This window comes from Triticum aestivum, chromosome 5D (genome assembly GCF_018294505.1).
Source record: "Triticum aestivum cultivar Chinese Spring chromosome 5D, IWGSC CS RefSeq v2.1, whole genome shotgun sequence".
NCBI classification, from domain to species: domain Eukaryota; kingdom Viridiplantae; phylum Streptophyta; class Magnoliopsida; order Poales; family Poaceae; genus Triticum; species Triticum aestivum.
The window spans coordinates 387,289,258-387,309,149 of record NC_057808.1 but is presented as its reverse complement, the minus strand read 5'-3'; the positions used below and the strand labels follow the sequence as shown (position 1 = coordinate 387,309,149).

At 46.7% G+C, this 19,892-nt stretch overlaps 4 protein-coding genes across 4 annotated transcripts; 1 reads left to right on the top strand and 3 right to left on the bottom strand.

Moving 5' to 3' along the window:
* The first annotated feature begins 5,783 nt into the window (after window positions 1-5,783).
* Window positions 5,784-8,230, top strand: LOC123122007 (probable sarcosine oxidase). The gene is made up of 2 exons (XM_044542121.1): window positions 5,784-6,530; window positions 7,322-8,230. Exons 1-2 carry the CDS (start codon window positions 5,984-5,986, stop codon window positions 8,014-8,016), a joined length of 1,242 nt encoding a protein of 413 aa, XP_044398056.1. The 5' UTR covers window positions 5,784-5,983; the 3' UTR covers window positions 8,017-8,230.
* Window positions 8,231-9,748: 1,518 nt separating this feature from the next.
* On the bottom strand, window positions 9,749-13,006 carry LOC123122006 (uncharacterized; the record flags this gene model as incomplete). The annotated part of the gene is given in 3 exon segments (XM_044542120.1): window positions 9,749-10,333; window positions 10,721-10,831; window positions 12,889-13,006. Coding segments are annotated over 3 exon segments (469 nt in total), but the record flags the coding sequence as incomplete, so codon positions are not given.
* Window positions 13,007-13,583: 577 nt separating this feature from the next.
* LOC123125048 (pathogenesis-related thaumatin-like protein 3.5) lies at window positions 13,584-15,807 on the bottom strand. The gene is made up of 3 exons (XM_044545584.1): window positions 14,656-15,807; window positions 14,310-14,565; window positions 13,584-14,207 (listed from the first exon to the last, which is right to left on the bottom strand). The coding sequence occupies exons 1-3, from the start codon at window positions 15,155-15,157 to the stop codon at window positions 13,904-13,906; spliced, it is 1,062 nt and encodes a 353-aa protein (XP_044401519.1). The 5' UTR covers window positions 15,158-15,807; the 3' UTR covers window positions 13,584-13,903.
* A 453-nt stretch (window positions 15,808-16,260) lies between these two features.
* Window positions 16,261-19,090, bottom strand: LOC123122005 (30S ribosomal protein S16-2, chloroplastic/mitochondrial). The gene is made up of 3 exons (XM_044542119.1): window positions 18,842-19,090; window positions 18,613-18,658; window positions 16,261-16,858 (listed from the first exon to the last, which is right to left on the bottom strand). The coding sequence occupies exons 1-3, from the start codon at window positions 18,972-18,974 to the stop codon at window positions 16,618-16,620; spliced, it is 420 nt and encodes a 139-aa protein (XP_044398054.1). The 5' UTR covers window positions 18,975-19,090; the 3' UTR covers window positions 16,261-16,617.
* Between the last annotated feature and the right edge of the window lie 802 nt (window positions 19,091-19,892).

Below are 19,892 nucleotides of genomic sequence, written 5' to 3'. Positions count from 1 at the left end.
TATGGAATATTTAAGGAATATTGGAGCAAATAACTACCAGAGGGGGCCCACCAGGTGGGCACAACCCACCTGGGCGCGCCAGGGAGCCCAGGCGCGCCCTGGTGGGTTGTGCTCACGCAGGCCCACCTCCGATGCCCATCTTCTCATATATAAGTCATTTTGACCTAGAAAAAATAAGAAGGAGGACTTTTGGGACAGAGCGCCGCTATCTCGAGGCGGAACTTGGGCAGGAGCACTTTTTCCCTCCGGCGGAGCAATTCCGCCGGGGGAACTTCCCTCCCGGAGGGAGAAATCATCGTCATCATCATCACCAATAACTCTCCCATCTTGGGGAGGGCAATCTCCATCAACATCTTCAACATCACCATCTCATCTCAAATCCTAGTTCATCTCTTGTGTTCCTTGTTACCGAAACTATAGATTGGTGCTTGTGGGTGACTAGTAGTGTTGATTACATCTTGTTGTTTATTACTATATGCTTTATTTGGTGGAAGATTGTATGTTCAGAACCATTATGCTATTTAATACTCCTTTGATCATGAGCATGATTATTATTTGTGAGTAGTTACTTTTGTTCTTGAGGTCACGGGAGAAATCGTGTTGCATGTAATCATGTGAGTTTGATATGTGTTTGATATTTTGATAGTATGTATGTTGTGATTCCGTTAGTGGTGTCATGTGAACGTTGACTACATGACACTTCATCATATTTGGGCCTAAGGGAATGCATTGTGGAGTATCATTTAGATGATGGGCTCCGAGAGCGACAAAAGCTTAAACCCCAATTTATGCGTTATTCCATAAGGGACCGATTGGATCCAAAAGTCTAATGCTATGATTAGAATTTATTCTTAATACTTTTCTCGTAGTTGTGGATGCTTGCAGGAGGGTTAATCATAAGTAGGAGGTTTGTTCAAGTAAGAACAGCACCTAAGCACCGGTCCACCCACATATCAAATTATCAAAGTAGCGAACACGAATTAAACCAACATGATGAAAGTGACTAGATGAAATTCCCGTGTACCCTCAAGAACGCTTTGTTTATCATAAGAGACCGTTTTGGCCTGTCCTTTGCCTCAAAAGGATTGGGCTACCTTTCTGCACTTTTGTTATTACTATCGTCACTTGCTCGTTACAAATTATCTTGCTATCAAACTACTCCGCTACTTACAATTTCAGCACTTGCCGAAATTATCTTATTGAAAACTCCTTGTCATTTCCTTCTGCTCCTCGTTGGGTTCGACACTTTTACTTATCGTAAAGATCTACAATTGATCCCCTATACTTGTGGGTCATCAGATATGCGGGTGTCGGTCAGTCCAGACATATAGGGCCAGTTTGAGAAGTTCGGTCGGGTCATAATTATGACCAGTCACTGATCGAACCGTCCGCCTAGACTATATGGGGCATTTGGGGAATCCTTGATGCTATAACCTGTGTCCAAACCGTAGCCCAACAAAAAACGAAATCGGCTGCAAGATTAAAAAAAGAGGAAATCGGTTGCAAGGTTAAAAAAATAGACGAAATCAGTTGCAAGGTTAAAAAATAGACGAAATCGGTTGCAAGCAAAAGAAGGGGGACTGGCTAGCAGACATTCGACTGAAAACTTATTTGGGTCAGTCGACTGACCACTGCTTGGTTCAGTTGATTTGTGTACTAGCCAAGTTTTTCTTGGGTGGTACTGGATCGCCCGGTGCATGTTGCTCCTTTCACCAACTAACAGTAACGTTGTGTCGCTGAATACTTTAATCCCACGGTACTGTACCATTAGCAAGTTGTGCTATGACAAGACATGATTAGATCCAACACTGATTGGTGTATGGTACGAGATGTTATACATACATACAGAAAGATTGCTAATCCATACTTCCAGCTGAGATTACACCAAGTTGATCATAATCGCTAAACAAAAACTACATCCAAAGCTAATACAAAACTAAAAATAAACCAGATTTTTTTTCTAAGAAATAATGAATTAAGGACATTGGTATTACATGAAAGAAGAAAGAAAATGTATAAACATATAAAACAAACAATGATAGAAAATTGCACACGATTGACATATTTTTTTTCGGGGAAAAACAACTTGTATTACTCAAATATAATGTCTTTACAATCCTCACTAACAATGTCCGGGACCTCAAGCGGTCCTGACCCCAACCAAGTCACCGTTCTATTGCTAGTCCTGGCGTAAGAGGCCAGCCTATCACTAGCTTTATTACAAGAGCAGGGGACGTGAGTAATACAAGCACTAACAGTACCAGCTAACTGTTTTATCCCTTGCACCAGGTGAGCTTAGATAGAGCGATCGTCCATCTTACTACGGATCATGTTCACCACATTGAGTGAATCCATCTCAATGGTAATAGGTGAATTGCACCTCTGCACAGCAATCGAGAGGCCCTCCTTGCACGCATAGAGTTCTGCTTCCAACGCATCTTGACAAGAATGTAATTTCCTGCATGCCAAAAAGATAATAGCTCCTGTCTCATTCCTCAGGATCATACCCGCACCAGCATCTCCAATTGACACAAATGATCCATCTGTATTCAGCTTAACATTTCCATGGGTAGGAGGTTGCCAGCAGGGTACAGCGACCGGGACACAACAGGTATCGGCATCTGAGTTATATGTGATAATAGTTTTTCCTTTGCGTGGGTCAGCCTCCGAATTCAGTTTGAGACCAATAATTGAATCCAAATAACTCTGAAGAAATCGAGCAGAGACATCAAGTGGAGGGGTTGGTTTATTGTGTATAATTTCATTACGGACATACCAGAATCTCCACAGGGTCATTAGTAGCTTGCATCTTGCAAGGTGATCCAACGGTTCCAAAGCCTGAAGGAGCCATTCTTTCCCAGAGTTCACCACAGAATGCAAATCTGGTAAACTCCACACCGTTGCCATCTTTTTGTAAAGTTGCCGACCCACGGGGCATACCATGAAAGGATGGAAAGTATCCTCGACTTCTCTTGCACATATTGGGCAAACTCCAGTAGTTTCAATCCCAATTCTGTTCTTCCTCTGCCAAGTAGGTAGAGAGTTAGTCGCCACGCTCCACCCAAAGTTGCGAACCGTGGGTGGAATTTCGCAAGACCAAATATAGCTCCAACAAGGGCGCGCCCCAGATAGCATACTATTTGAGGATACAACACTTTCTCTGTGAGCCTCTTCGAAGGCCAAATCGTAAGCACTTTTGACAGAAAACTGACCAAACTTTCCAGGCGCCCAAGCTAACACATCCTCTGAACTTGGTGAAGCCTTGATTTTCATAATCTCGGATACATCGGCCATGGCAAAAAAACTTCATCAGCAACGCATAATTCCAAGAGCCATTCTCGTTCAATATGCCTGAGAAAAATCCGATCCTGCATCTACCTTGTGGGGAGAAGGGTTTATATGAGTGAGGCCTCGGAATCCAACTATCTCTCCAGATCCGAATACCTTTTCCGTTACCAACTCTCCATACCAGCCCCTTTTTTAGTAATTCCAGATCATAGCTTATAGCTTGCCATGAGGACGACGCATTACCCGCAACAATTGTATCTTCTAGTCTTCCATTAGGATAATATCTTGCTTTGAGCACATGGGCACACAAACTATCCGGGTTGGAAATTAATCTCCAAGCTTGTCGGGCTAGTAAAGCTTGGTTAAACAACCGGAAGTCCTGGAATCCAGCACCACCCTTATTCTTTGGTTGCAATAACTTATCCCAACTTCTCCAATCTTTCCTTTTACCATGAGCTGCACCCCAATACACGATTGACATAGAAATTGAATTGTTTCATAATATGCAAAAACAAGCTTATAGTAATGCAATTTTTAGACAACAGTATGAACCACACACACATTGCATTAAAATTGAGTGAATGTTTATCCATGTAACGAGGGCAATTATTTGATAGGCGCTTAGTTTTTTACAGCCTGGCTCAGACACTAAAAACAAAAACAAAATCATATAATAGTGGAACGATATCGGTATTGCCTCTCAAGAAAGAAAATGAAATGAAATAAAAACAAAATCAAAATCAAAATAATGAATTTTTCTATGGAGGAATGAAAACCTTTAAGAAGAAAGAAATAAAAAGTAAAACTGAATCAAAATAATAAAGTTTTCTAGGAAATAATGAACCCCTTTAAGAAAAAAGAAAAGGAGAAAAAAGATTGCACACAAGTTTGCACTGAAATTGCACTTTTAGTAATATGCAAACAACGAACATATAATATTGCAATTTCGCACTTCACTATAATTTACACACATGTTGTATAGTACTTGCGTGTATACCTATTTAAACACACAAAAATATAACATTTTCTATAAAAGAATGAAGTAGTGGCATTGATACCACCCTTTGAGAAGAAAGGAACGAAAATATAAATCATGATAAAGTTTGCACATAGTTTACACATAAATTGCACTTTTTATAGCTATGCAATAACTAACATATACTAGTAGAATTTACATAAAAAATAAGTTTCAAGGAAGGAATGAATTAGTGTCATGGTATTATCCTTAAATAAAGGAGAAAGTGAAAAAAAAACTCAAATTTTGTCAAGATTAGTACAAAAATTGCACTTTTTACAATATGTAAGAAGAAACATATAGTAGTGAAATTTCCATACTCTAATATAATGTATACATGTAGTCTTGTGTGCATATATTTACACACACTCAACATAAAAAAATGCATAAAGAAAAAAGAAAAGTCAACAAAGAAAAAGAAATAACAAAAGCTAAAACTAACAAAAACAAAAAATAACCAATAAATAGCAAGAAAAAGGAAAAGGAAAAACACATAGAAACAGAAAATTGGGATAAAAGATAAAGCAAAAATACCCACAAAAGAAAGAATGAATATATGGCATTGCGTATTACCATTTAAGAACAAAGAAAATGGGAAAAAGAATCTAAAACAAACACTGACAAAATTTGCGCGAAATATACATAAAAATTGCGCTTTTTTAAAATATGCAAGAATAAGCATATAAAAGTGGACTTTTGCAAAAACAAAATCTAAGAAAAAATGAATAGTGGCATTGGTATTAACCTTAAAGTAGAGTGAAAATGAAGTAAAGACAAATAATATCAAAATAATAATTTTTTCTAAAAAGGAATGAGTTAGTGGCGTTGGTATTTCCTTTAAGAAGAGAGAAGTTTAAAAAAAACTTGCGCACGACTTTGTGCCGGAATTGCAATTTATCATAATATGCAAAAATAATCATATAATCATGAAATTTTGGCACATATTATATAGTATTTGTATGTAAAAACCCACAAAACAAAAAACAATAAAGAAAAGGAAAAAAGGAAAACGCAACCTGGAAGAACAAAACGAGCCCAAGAAGCAATTCGACTGACCCAAAATAGGGGTCAATCGATTCCACACAGCCCAAACCCCACAACAGAATTAAACACAAAAACATGAAAACAACACAGATCTCAAGGCACATCCAATGAACAGAAAATCGACCGACCACAAAATGAAAAGTCAGCTGACTGAAATGTAGCTAATGTGAAAGAAGGGTCAGTCGGGCTCAAAAGAAAAAAGAAAACGTCAGTCCAATTCAAGCCAGCACAACTTTCTTTTCTTTCTTTGCAAGGAATTGAGAGCCTTTATCATTCAATCAAAGGGGCTCCAGCACTATCAGCCATAAGGCTAGTGACCAAAAAGCCAGAAGGGGAGTCTATCCAACACTCTTGTCACCTCTAGTGTGCATGCGTGCTTTGCACATAGATGGACGGGAACATTGGCGTGTCTCTTTACATGACGATTAACAAAATAAGTAAAAAAGAAGCTACCCCTTTAATATCAAGCCAGCACAACTGCACAAGTAGCGGCCAAACTGGACGGACGGTCATCGGTTGCGCCTGACAGCAAAACCGGTCTTTAAATACACACAAGCCCGCCTCCCTCCCGGTTCCTGCTTCGCACACCCTTCACTTCCAGAGCACGCGCGTACCACAGACACGGGAACAGCAACCATGGCTGCGCAGCCGGCCGAGCGCTCGTTCGACGTGATCGTGGTGGGCGCGGGCATCATGGGCAGCTGCGCGGCGCACGCGGCGGCGTCCCGGGGCGCGCGCGTGCTCCTGCTCGAGCAGTTCGACCTGCTGCACCAGCGCGGGTCGTCGCACGGCGAGTCCCGCACCATTCGCGCCACCTACCCGCAGCCGCACTACCCGCCCATGGTCCGCCTCTCGCGCCGCCTCTGGGACGACGCCCAGCGGGACTCCGGGTACGCCGTGCTCACGCCCACCCCGCACCTCGACCTGGGCCCGCGGGACGACCCGGCGTTCCTCGCCTCCGTCGCCAACGGCGGCGCCACTGTGCTCGCCCCGGCTGCGGCGGACGCGCCACGGCCGGCGTGGGCGGAGGCGTTCAGGGTGCCGGACGGGTGGGCGGCGGCGAGCAGCGAGCTGGGCGGGGTGATGAAGGCGACCAAGGCGGTGGCCATGTTCCAGGCGCTGGCCGCCAAGATGGGCGCCGTCGTGAGGGACAGGACGGAGGTCGTCGACGTCGCCAGGAAAGGTGTGTAAACCGCCAGAGCGCGGCCGGCCGTGTCGCACGCTCGCACGTCTTCTTCGTCTCACCTCCAACCAATTTTCTTGGAACCATTTGATCCATCGGCTACTGCATGTGAGCCGGTGCCGTGCGGAGCGGCCGCGTCAGCATTTTCATGGACCATCCCTGGTCTGGCATCTTTATACAGATCATGTCCTGATCTGGCCATCTCCACAGAGCAAATTTGTCCGCACATATGAACTGTCGCGCCATATCAATAATTTCCACTTCCTTAGAAGGATGCACTTTGAGTAGTGTACAATGATTGCAGTTTTAGTTGGGAATCGTCGTACCTTTCCGTGTCCAAAATAATGAACAAGAATCTCTTGCTTTATAATCCCATTTGTCATTTCTTAAACGAAAGTAGTATCTCCACTTGTCACGTCACATCACATGTAGTTTGCTTCATTACACTTTGGTTGGCGCACATACTACAAGCCAACGGAGTAGTGGCTAAAAATATTGCGACAGGTTTCTCTAAAGAATCAACTAATTGTTTAAGACCGCGAGCAGAGCTGGTGCCGTCAAAGTGCTTCAAAAAGATTCTTATCGCGAAAATAGTTTTCTAAATAAGTAAAAAGTGATTCCAATCATTGATGATGCGCCAAAAAGATTCTTACCCTCATACTTCCACCATACATGCATATTAAGTAGTGAAATACACAAAATCTTAGAGCATAATAGTGTGCCTAAAAATCGCATCCAGTACACACGAAGTGCAACCCATATTAATAACTGGTAGTAAATCTTTCAAGCAGGAGAAGGAACGACGACTACGATCGTGGTGAAGACAGCGAACGGTGAGGAGTTCCACGGCGGCAAGTGCATCATCACGGTGGGCGCGTGGACGAGCAAGCTGGTCAAGTCGGTCACCGGCGCCGACCTGCCCGTGCAGCCGCTGCACACCCTCATCTGCTACTGGAAGGTGAAGCCCGGGCACGAGCGCGAGCTGACCACGGAGGCCGGCTTCCCGACGTTCGCCAGCTACGGCCTCCCCTACATATACAGCACGCCGTCGATGGAGTACCCGGGGCTGATCAAGATCGCCATGCACGGCGGGCCGCCGTGCGACCCGGACGGCCGGGACTGGGCCATCGGCCCGGGGGAGGACGGGCTGGTGGAGCCCGTGGCGCGGTGGATCGACGAGGTGATGCCGGGCCGCGTGGAGACCGCGGGCGGGCCGGTGGTCCGGCAGGCGTGCATGTACTCCATGACGCCCGACGAGGACTTCGTGATCGACTTCCTGGGCGGCCAGGAGTTCGGGAGGGACGTGGTGGTCGGCGCCGGGTTCTCCGGCCACGGCTTCAAGATGGGCCCGGCGGTGGGGAGGATCCTGGCCGAGATGGCGCTGGACGGCGAGTCGGGGACCGCGGCGGAGGCCGGCGTGGAGCTCCGGCACTTCGGCATCGGGCGGTTCGACGGGAACCCGACGGGGAACGCCAGGAGTTACTGAGCAGGCATGGATGGATGGATGTTTGGAGCGCGAGCATCAACTGTGGTTGTGCATAATTATGGTTATGTCAGACGTGTTAATTGTCGCAATTTCCAATTGGTGGTACTATATATATGTTTGCCAAATAATGTGTGCACCGTGTGCAACTATGGAACAGCGAAGTGGTAATCATTTTGTGAGCTTTGGAACAGTGAAGTGACACATATTTGTCCTATATCGTACGTGCGTTGTGATTAAGCCTTAGTTGTGATGCAGATTTTTATCTTCCATTTTGGCACGCGAGAAATAATGGCCATCTCGATGTACTGTGCGTGTGCCGGAGATACCTTGAGAATATGCATCTTCACAAAGCTCCAAAGCCAGTTTGTTCGCTCTGACGTCACGTCTACGGTCTGACCGACCATATCATATCCATGCAATGCACGGGCCCGTACGCATGTGTGCAGTGCAGATCGACGTGCCACGGTCGATGGAGCTAGCTAGCAAGATCAGCTCATGACTCATGCCCGAGTCAGCGGTTAGCACATCCTTGTCTCTAATGATTGATGTGCACGATGCGTCATGCCAATTAGCCCACATGCAAGTTAGCGTGAATTATTGATCACGCACGCGCTGCTGCTCGTCCTATGAGGCGTAGCTAGCTAGCTAGGGGGTCACAGCTGGTCGATCTGCCCCCCATCCATATCTCCATCGACCGTGCTCCGTACGTGGATCGCTTCATTGTCCTTGTCATCAGGATAGGAGGTAGTACAGAAATATCTCGTGAGATTGAGAGGTATCGACGGCAAATTTGACAAATTTGACCTATAGACGAAATCAAATCACAGAATGAACTATCCGTGAAACTATTTCACGCGGTTGACCTTTTTGTGTGACGCCCGACACGAAGGCGCCACACTACACTGTGCAACGCCTCACAGATAGGCGCTACACGGCCAGCGTGGCACCCGTGTGATCAGAAAATTACTAAGTCAGTGTGCAGCGCCTGAAAGCTAGGCACCACACTATACAGTGTAGCGCCTAGCTCCTAGGCGTTGCACTAGTGCAGCGCCTAGCTCCCAGGCGTTGCACTAGTGCAGCGCCTGAGAGCTAGGCGCCACGGGTCAGCCGCGTGAAATAGTTTCACGGACAGTTCATTCTGTGATTTGATTTCGTCTATAGGTCAAATTTGTCGGTATCGATCGATCTGGGGCGAGTGACCTGTCTCTGCGTGTGCACCACCCGCAAGTGCATGCCAGGACACCTACTCCTAGTCACGGATGCTGATGGTCATGTCGTTTTCCACGTCCACGCCGCACTAGACATATGGACACCGTTCATTCACTTGACCTGGACTAGAACAGGCATATGGCCACCGTTCACTTGACCTGGAAGTCTGGAACGTATTTAATCCCAAGCCCGTCCATATCACTGCTTCTAGAGTTAAACACATGCATTTTCAAGATCAGATTCCTTTTCTTCTTCTCTTCTCAAGGTACATGGATAATAAGTTCATATTTTTCCAGATGATGATGAGGCTGTAAATTACCTGAATCTTTATTATTTCCGCCGAGCCTTTGCAATTTGGATCATTGGTTTGGTCTCTTCCCACTTCAGTTTGAGAAAAATGGAAGTCACGTCCTCATTGTTGTATGTTTGCATTGAGAATCCCAGATTCACCGCCTGCACAAACAAAAACCTAGAGCAAAGACAACAAATGAAGGGGAGAACATAATGGGATGACACCAGCACCTCCGCGAAACACACAAACATAAAGCTTCCCAAGTACTTAAAATTGTGCTTCCTACTTAGGACAGGACTCAAATTTTGGTTACGCACACGGTGCAGTTTCCACAACTCACAGCCCACATCAAATTGCACAAAGCTTCCATGATTTACCGTCTCGAACAGGAAACAACACGGGTCAGGAAGACGAGAAACTCTGCCCAGCGAAAAAGAATACCACCCGAGGTACAAAATTGGCAGTTGTGTTGCCGTAGATCCCTACTTATTACCTAGCCCAGCAAGAGCCCATGTAAAGAGTCCATCCATGCGCACATAATAACTAGCTTATGGAAAACGTAACAGCGGACAGTATCTATTTAGTGTTTTCTTGTTTCGGAGGAATCTCAGCCGTTGTTGCACTCGCTTGGGTGTCGACAGGCTCCACGGCACTGGCCTCGGCTTTCATCGTCTCGATTTCTCTTTGCATTTGTATTTGGCCTCGCATTACTTGGAGCATCTCCTTCATTTGCTTCTCTTCTTTCTCCATTTGCATGTCTATTAAGATCTGAGCATTCTTGTCGATCGGTTTGAAATACTCATCTATGGCAGTTTCCTGAAGAGTAAGATGAAAAGAACGGATTACAAGTCATTACACCAGTTGTTCGTATAAAACAAGTGGCATTTCAGTTTACCGACAGCGATCCTACATCTGAAATCTAAACCAAAAAATAAGTCTACTTTGGGAGTTTCTGAACAAGCATGTTTCACATCAGTCAAACAGAAACAAGCCACTGTATTGTTCATTCGTTCTCCAAAGGCCGACAACATGATCGCTGCCTCTTTTTCAGTTGTGAGATTGCACATAAACTACTCCCTCTGAACTAAAACCACGACAATAATTATGGAACGGAGGGAGTAAATAATTTCTCAGAATGCAATACACATTTCCTGGGCAAGTGTTGGGCAATTTTAACTATAAATTTGCAGTACAATGACTTACAGCTTCTTCGAGGTGCTGATTGAGAGCTTGCATCTGCTGAACCACTTGACGAACCTCTGACAGAATAACTTGCTCTGGTTGTTTCTCAATCTCCTTCTTCTTAGCCTGAGCCTGAATAAACAGTACTGGAGTTTAACTGATATTGCAATTGAATACAATATTGGTCCTTACGGATGATTGGTGATGTTACCATGAATAACCAACCTACGTGCTACCTGGAAAGGACGATCTTATCTGCAAGCTAGTGTAGTAGTTTCCTGATATTAGTTTAAGATATTCTAGTAAGCAATAGTTCAATACAAGAGACAGTATACAGACGATTGAGGACTTCAAGATTTCTGTGCTAAAATTAGAATAAATAACTTTAGCCCTAAGCGACACCGAAATATGCCCTACAAAGCTACAACATTAGTTTGCATGACTGTAAGTAAATTTTGACTATCAAGAAAACACCGATACTTCAAGCAACCGTGTACCCGTATCGGATACCGTATCCGATAGATACATCCCCGATACCTCTCAGGCTCTACTAGCGCCGGTGGTGGGTGCCTTTCCCCGCTGCTCCCGCTCCCCTTCCCCCCACTATCCTGTAGAATTATATCTAATGGAAGGCTGCTGATTCCCTCCTCCTCCTCCCTTCGTCTCCAACTGAACTTTTATGTTTGGTGAACCCGTTGGCTGTTGGTTCTTGCTTTTGTTGGAATAATGGAGAAAAAGATATAAGATAATGGACTGCACTGACCAAATATATGCTAAATGGCTTGAGGCTTATTGATAGCATATTTTTTATATTGTTTTCAAAAATAGGCAAACGCATCCCCGTATTGGCGCTGTTCAGAAATGACTTATTTACGTATCCACTTTTTTCCTTATCACCCCGATACTGATAAGTGTATCCGTATCAGTGCAATCTAGTTGACTATAAACATAATTTGGAACATATATTGTGTTCTTTACATGATAGCACGATAGCACCACATAATTGTTAAAAGGAATTTAAGTAACTGACAAGTTGTGAAGTTCATAAGTCTAACACCACCACTGGTTAAGGGTGCAAAGGAAAAAAAAAACGGGTGCAGTGCACCCGGCATACACAAACAACAAGAATGACACAAGAATTGTGGCAGCAACTCACAGTAAGACAGGTCATAAGGACAAATGCCTTCCTATCTTTGTTTAATGATAAAAATTATCAACATAGAGTTAAAAATATCAAATGTTTTGCAACAGTTAGGACAGGGAAATCAACTAAGAAATAAAAAGCATTGCTGGAACAGACTAGGTAACCACCACCCTGAGAATGGCCGGATGGCATGGCACAGGGGATTGCGGAGCAGAACATAGCTTTGGGACGATAACAGATTGGCAAACTATTCTCTTGTTACCTGATTCAATCTGCTACACACTAGTCCTTTGTATAGGACGACTAACTTGATCCCCAAGTCTGATCTCTATTCAAACTCAAGACAAACCATACCTCTATCTTCCTAGTTCAAATGGAATCTTCCTAATTTAACCAGACCCTTACTAGTAGACCCAAATGTATCCAACAAAGATACTTAATACTGGATTAACTCATTTTCCTAAACTTCCTATCTCTAACAGCCTAACATAACACACGCAATGCCTTCATGGATATGCGTATCTCCTGCAGCCCCGTGCACCCACGACCACAACAGTTGCAAAGTTGATCAGATATGTGATGTTCTTCTAGTGAAGTTCCTAACCATCACAGCCCAAAACAACTAGCAAGATAATTCAGTGTCCAGGGAACAAACAATTGTGATAAGATGCATTACACTAACTAAAGGATATGGTTAGCCGAAACAGTGACATTTTTCCGCAGACATGACCAACTGAACAAGCCGGACAATGGATATGCATTGGAGAATAACTTCTCATTTACAGCAATCAGCCATGTCAAACAACTTGAGGAGAAGAACACAACTCCAATTCAACACCAAGTGTCTGTCAGCCCTACTGCAATTAAGAGTGCAAACTACACGCCTGGAGGCCAACCCTATCTTAATTCCAGGAGATCCTCCAAAGGAGAACAGCTAGAAGCCTAGAGGATTCAATGGAGACTTGGAAGGCCGGTGAATGGTGTTTCGCTAAAACTGATAGAACGGATATCATCCAAGAAATGGCGGACCCAGCGTTTTTCTCACCTGCTGGAGGCGCTGCTGCAGCTGCAGCCTGTAGGACCGGATCCTCCTCTCCTCGTAGCCGGACATGACCCGCACCACGAACCATGCCTTCTTCCCGAACTGCACCAGCTTGTCCATCCCGCCCGTGGACCAGCGATCCGCGCGGCAGAGGCGGTCAGAGACTGCGGACGGGGAACGCGGTGTCCCGACGAGGAAGAGCGGGGACGGCGATTGCGGCGACGCGTGAGTGGCGGGGGCGTCCCGAGCCGGTGGGGCGTGGGATCGAGGCGGCGGCGGCGGCGGCCGGCGGGCGGGGCGCGGTGGTCGAGTGTCTGGGGAGATTTGCGGCTGGTTGGATCGTGACCTCGCCGGTCTGCCTGGGAGTGGCCTGGAGATGCTCGCGGAATTGCCTAGCCAGGCAGGCGCGACACTGGCAACTGGGCCCCATAGCTGTGTTGACCATGTGGGCATTGATCACAGGCAAATGCCGCAATTTTCTAGATTGATGAAAGTGAGCGAACTGATGACCGTATTTTGTGACTGTATTTGTGCAGTTTATATAATGCTTTTATATTAGTTTACAGAGGGAGTAATTTTGTGAGTGTATTTGTGCAGTTTCCGATCGCGTCAGAAGGATAAGTTCAGTGATCCTGAACTGAATGTATCGTTCTTTCCACAGGATTCATCACAGGTTTTGAGAAATGAGTGTGCGTATACCGAACGCACGTCCTGTCGAGAGCTAATCCACGGGAGGTTAGTGTCATCTACTGTAACTTGTAAAACGGACCCGATCTTTACAATTAGTCGCCTAACATCTGCTGTAACTAATCAACTAGTAAACGGTACGATAAGTTGGAGCTCTGCAAACATATCCACGAGGGATGAAAATAAGTTTTGGATCGTGCAAACATCCAACGCATGAATGAAAGGCCCTTCTCGATCGACCCATCTCTTCTTTGCTGCCAGGCTGCGTTAAACTCGGAGTCAGCTTAAACTGTCGCGAGCTCGTCGTGCGCAGCGGGCAACGGAACTACGGTCAGGTAAAGCAGAGGAGCAGCAGCAGCAGCGGAAGCCACGGCCGGATGTACGTCGTCGTGCTCGCCGACGAGATCCTCATCGCCGGCGGTATGCGATCGCCGCCAGGCCCGTAGTTGTAAACCGGCGGCAGGTAAGCGCCTCCGGGTCCACCACCGCTGTAGCTGTCGGAGGTCGGCGGTGGGTAAGCGCCCGCGCCACCGTTGCCGTACGCCGGCGGCGCGATATCGTTGGCTTCGGCAGCACCTGTGCCGCGGCCGCCGATGATCTGCGCGCCCAGGAACACGGCGTCCGACTCCTTTATCCTGCACCGGAAAGCCGATCCGATCACAAAGCTGTTAGCTACGCAGGTCGCAGGCCACACGCGTGCCGTGTATGTATGTTTGCCACGGTTTTGATGAGCTGACCCGGAGGTGGGGAGGCAGAAGGCGACGGTGTAGTCGTCGGCGCTGCAGGTGAAGGTGCTGGTGCTGTCGTCGTAGGCGTAGCTGTAGGCGCGCGGGCACGCCATCTTGAAGACGGACGAGTACGACGTCGGCCGGCACGCGGCCGGCGTGCCGTAGGCGCCGCTGCAGCAGTACCTGTCCTGCCCGAACGCCTCGCACGCGCTCCGGCACGCGATCGCGCCGGCGCCGTAGACCACCTGCAGCTCCGTCGGGCACGCTGCTCCATCCATCCATACGCCATGATCATCAGAGCCGGCAATGGCGCGCAACGGCAAGGCTGGCATGAGATGTTCACTGGAGTACTTACAGCGGTTGAGGTCGGCCAAGCAGCCGGTGGCGTTGCACGCGCCGGGCCCGCGCAGCGCGCGGGGGATGGCGACGACGGGGAGGTTGTACCCGTCGACGAGGCTCACGTCGTAGAAGTCCTCGCCGCCGCCCTTCCCCAGCGTGACCTCGAAGAGCGTGGCCGGGGGCGTGGCGCCGGCGCCGCGGCACTCCATGCGCCCGCCGCAGTCGCCCGTCTGGCACACCCCGGCGCCGGCCGCGTCGAACACGCACCCGGTCCGCGCCCACATCCGCCCGGACCACGCCGGCGGCGCCGCGAGCCGCACCGTCTGCCCCGGCCCGAGTTCGAACCCCGTCGTGGACAGCTGCGGCGTGCCGGAGCCGGCCAGCGTGCCCGGCCATATCGTGTAGGCGCAGTAGTTCGCTATGGTGAACGTCGTCGCCGCGCCCGTCGATGCGTGCAGCCACGGGGCCAATGCCAGCAGGAGGAGCCATAGCTTGCAGTGATGCCTCGGCTCTCCCATGGTGAGACTTGGCTACGGAAAACCCCGGCAGCCGACGTCGTCGATGAGGGAAGATAAAATGGGGTCTCGATCGGAACAAAGGAAGAAGACATTGCGAGGATGCTTACAAGATTTAAAGAAGGGGAAGAGAGTGAGGGCAAGTGCTGCCATCAAGGCATCAACCATGGAGAGAAAGCTTTGCTTTTCTTGGTGAGGTTGGTTTGGCATGATGGGGGTGGCCTAGGGAAGAAGAAATTTACTTGCAGTTAGATAGACCCAAAGGAGAAACATACCTTGATTCCTGGTCAAACATTCTCTTCTCTCTTCTGTGAGTCTCAAGGCTTACTTGGCTGGATATCCTTGAGGTGTACAGTCTGAACTTGTTCATGCAAACTATGGCGCCAAATTGGGCAGAGCGCAGGTTTCAGTTGGTGGGAAGGCAGGACAGGACACATCTCTCACAGTCCAATGCAGAAACGAAGATATTATCATTAGCAATCACAGGTGTCATTCAGGATAGAGCATGAAAATTCTGCGATTTTTTATTTGGCTGCCATTTCAGTGGCGTAAATTGGCTCTTTCTTTTACTGAATACATGAATACCAAACAGGTATTTTGAGTATACCTACGGAGGTAGCTGTTTGTTGAAATTATATACTCCATCTACTAGTATGTTTTATTCAGTTCTGGAGATTTCCCTCTTTAATTTCGATTATCGGAATCAAAGTACAAGCCCTTTACAAATGAGCAACGAGAAAGAAACAGTACAATGTTCCACATAATGACAACACAACATACCCTTCAGCTAAATAAGCTCAGAATTTTGGGAAGCTTATGACATACTCCCTCCGTCCCATAAGGTAAAGACGTTTTTTGACACTACATTAGTATCAAAAAACATCTTACATCATGAGACGGAGGGAGTAATTGTTTTGAAGATGCTTTCAGGAGGCAACATGCATGTCATGGCAGTGAGACAACTGACCAATACAAGGAAGGAATCACACAAGAAAACATCAACACAAACAAACGTCACAGGTATCCACGAGGATGCCACAAGACAAGATGCACCTTTTTAAGCTACACAATCAAGCAATATATGTCACCTTTGCAACCACATCAGATAAAGCATCGATTGGATCACACAGCAGGAATAATCATACATGGCTATCAAGCATATGTTGCGCACATGATTATGGGGCACCCAGTCCAGCACTTTACTTGAATTATTATTTGTCAACTTGAGCATCCAAAAGGAATGCAGAAATTGCATAATCCATTCAAAAGGAACCATATTAGGACACGGCGTAGTAGACTGGAGACGGCTGGCTAACCCATGGTGCAGCAAAGGCTAACAAAGCAGAGTTACATGACGAAATTGTTGAAGATCATACACTACGTGCTCATGATCTTAACAGAAGCACAACAAACAAATTCTTTTGCCTTGCAGCACCACTCCATATGCCAGAACAGAAAATCTATCACGCCTCCAACGAAGGTTCTGTAGGTGCTTCAGCATCACCTTCAGCAGCATTGGGATCATCGACAATCGTGACACCCTCAAGATCCAAGGGACGGCCAGTCATCGGATGAATGGGGTTCCTGTCACGATGTCCACCCTTCCGGCCCATGGCTAGCAACGGAGGCGGCGGCAGAACACCGGCACGGAAGAGGATACGCTGCACGGGATCTGATGGCTGTGCCCCAACAGATAGCCAGTACCTACAACAGAAGTATAGTTATATGGTGTCACTATAGCTGTATGATATCATGTCGTCTTGTACGGCAGGCACAAAAAACAACATGGCCTGTTTGTAGCAAATACTCTCATTAAGTCTGCTATGGATCCAATCAATGATGTACTTGAAAAACCTGAACCCCTATTCAGCAAATCTATAATTTTCTTCTCCAATGGATGGACGCAGGAATGTATAACTGAATGATGCTTGCCAATTAGCATCCAATCAACTAGCATAGTCAAGCACCACATAGTTTTGCTTGTCTTTCCTCTGCTTTACCTACTCAACATACCCAATGATACAATGTACCGCCACAGAGCACTAGAACAGCCAGGCCCAAATTGTTTAGGTTTCACAGATTAGGCATAATCTATTTAGCTTTACCCTCTAAAATGTCCAATCGTCCATCAAAGAATAAGGCTACTGGGATGAACAAACACTATAAATATATGATGTGCTTGAAAAACCTGAATCCTTATTCACTAAAATGATAATCTTCTTATCTGGTGGAGGGAGGCAGCAAGCATAGAAGTAAATGATACTCCCTCCGTCCCAAAATAATTGTCTCAAGCTTAGTACAACTTTACATTAAAGTTAGTACAAAGTTGAGACACTTATTTTGGGACAGAGGGAGTACTTGCCAATTGGCACTATAAGTCTATAACCAACTACAGTAGGATAGTGCAACACCAGATAGTTTAGCTTGTCTTTCTTCTGCTTTACCTACTCAACATCCCCAATGATACAATCTATCGCCACAAAGGCATGGGACCGACAAGACTCGATTTATTTAGGTTTCAAAGAAAAGGCATAACTTATCTAATCAGGTTTATCCTCTAAAATGCCCAACCGGACATCAAAGATTAAGGCTATACTGGGATGATGTAACTGAAAAACCTGAACCCCTATTCAGCAAATCAGTAATTTTCTTCTCAAATGGATGGAGGCAGCGAGTGTATAACTGAATGATGCTTGCCAATTAGCATCCAATCAACTACCATAGTCCAGCACCACATAGTTTTTCTTGTCTTTCCTCTGCTTTACCTACTCAACACCCCCAATTACAGGGGCAGATCTACATAGAGGCCAGTGGGGGTTGTAAAGTTTGCTTGTATTTCACTGAAAATTACTTCAGAATTTCATATTTTGTAGAAGAAGTGCCCCCACTCCAAATTTGAGTGTCACTAATAGTTGTAGGATTCATGTGGTGTTGCAGGGCAGGTGTTAAAAACAGCATGGCATATTTGTAGCAAAAATACCCATCAGGTCTGCTATGGATGCAATGCAATCAAGCACATCTGCACATCTTATAAGATGTGCTGGAGAAACCTGAATCCTTATTCACCAAATCAATAATTTTCTTCTCCGGTGGAGGGATGCAGCAAGCGTAGAAGTGAATGATGCTTGTCAATTGGTACTATAATCAACTAGGATAGTGCAGCACCAGATAGTCTAGCTTGTCTTTCTTCTGCTTTACCTACTCAACATCCCCAATGATACAATCTACCGCCAAAAGGCATGGGAACAACAAGACTCGATTTATGTAGGTTTCAAAGAAAAGGCATAACTTATTTAATCAGGTTTATCCTCTAAAATGCCCAACCGGCCATCAAAGATTAAAGGCTATACTGGGATGAACAAACACTGTTACTAGCCTATGTTACTTCTAGAATAGGTGCAGCAGGAATACAACTGAACAACACTCTGAAATGAAAATCAGGAGCAGGCAAGACTCACTTGACCCGGTCGAACTTGAGCCCCATCCTCTTGCCACCATCCTTCCCTGCAGACAGCAACAGAGAAAGAGACACATTTCCTCATCAGCTATTCTTCAGTTAGCACCACGCGCAAAATCGCATGACAAATCCGGATCCCGACAAGCCCAGCCAAGCGGGGCTGACCCAGGTGGAAATTCGAGGTGGGTCGCCGGGGATACATGTACAGATCGAAAGGTGTGCTGCCTCACCGGGGAGCGGGTTGTAGTAGCCGAGGACCTCGAGGTGCTTGCCGTCGCGCGGGGAGCGGCTGTCGGCGGCCATCACCCGGTAGAAGGGCCGGTTGCGGCAGCCGAACCGCGCGAGCCGGATCCGGACCACCATGGTCGACGCTTTCTTCTTCCCTTCCTCGCCGCCGGCCTGCGGTTCTCCGGGTGAGGGGTCGTGTGGGGGAGAAGGGTTTTGGGTTGGGGATTAGTGCGTGTCCTTTCTCCTTCTGGGCTGGGCCTATCCATCTGTTGCGCGATCGTTGGGCCCGCAACGAGGCATTTCCTTAGCGGGCTAAACTTGGGCCAACCGATATACCAGAATTACATCTAATTAAGCCCTCAACGAGGCATTTCCAAAAAGTAAATTTAAGCTTCAGTGTTAAAAAAAGGTAAATTTAAGCTTCACTACGCTAAAGGGTAAATTTAAGCTCCATTTATCGTTTTATTTCTTGAAAAATATAAAATCCATTTATTATTCACACTTGTGCAGAGAAACAATTTATATCTCACAGAGGTAACAGGTGACGGCAGAAATCACATATTTGACCTGAGGGCGAAATCAAATCACAAACTGACCTGCTCTCGAAAAAATTTCACTCTGCTGACTCTTTAGTGTGGCGCCCGACAGCGAGGCGCCGCACCCAACGCTGTAGCGCCCTTCCCTTAGGCGTCGCACATCCAGCCAGCGTGGCAGCCCTGGTCCAGTTGCGGCCCCACAGACAGCAGTGCAGCGCCTAAGGCTTGGGCACCACACTGTGTAAAGTGCAGCGCCTATCGCTTGGGCGCTGCACGTTGACTTAAGCCGCATCGGGCCAGCCCCTCCCAGGCAGTTCTTCCCCCTCTGAGGAAGTTGCTCTCTGTACAGAGAGCGGCGGCGGCGCCCCCTTCGGATCCCCCCCCCACACCCCTCTCAGATTTGAAGTTTTGAGGCCCGGATTCGATCTCCAATCCCTCCTACTAGGTAAACTCCTCAGTTCCCTTTCTTTTCCTCCGTAAATTCGTTGCAATTTTAGGGATTTGCCCAAGATTAGGT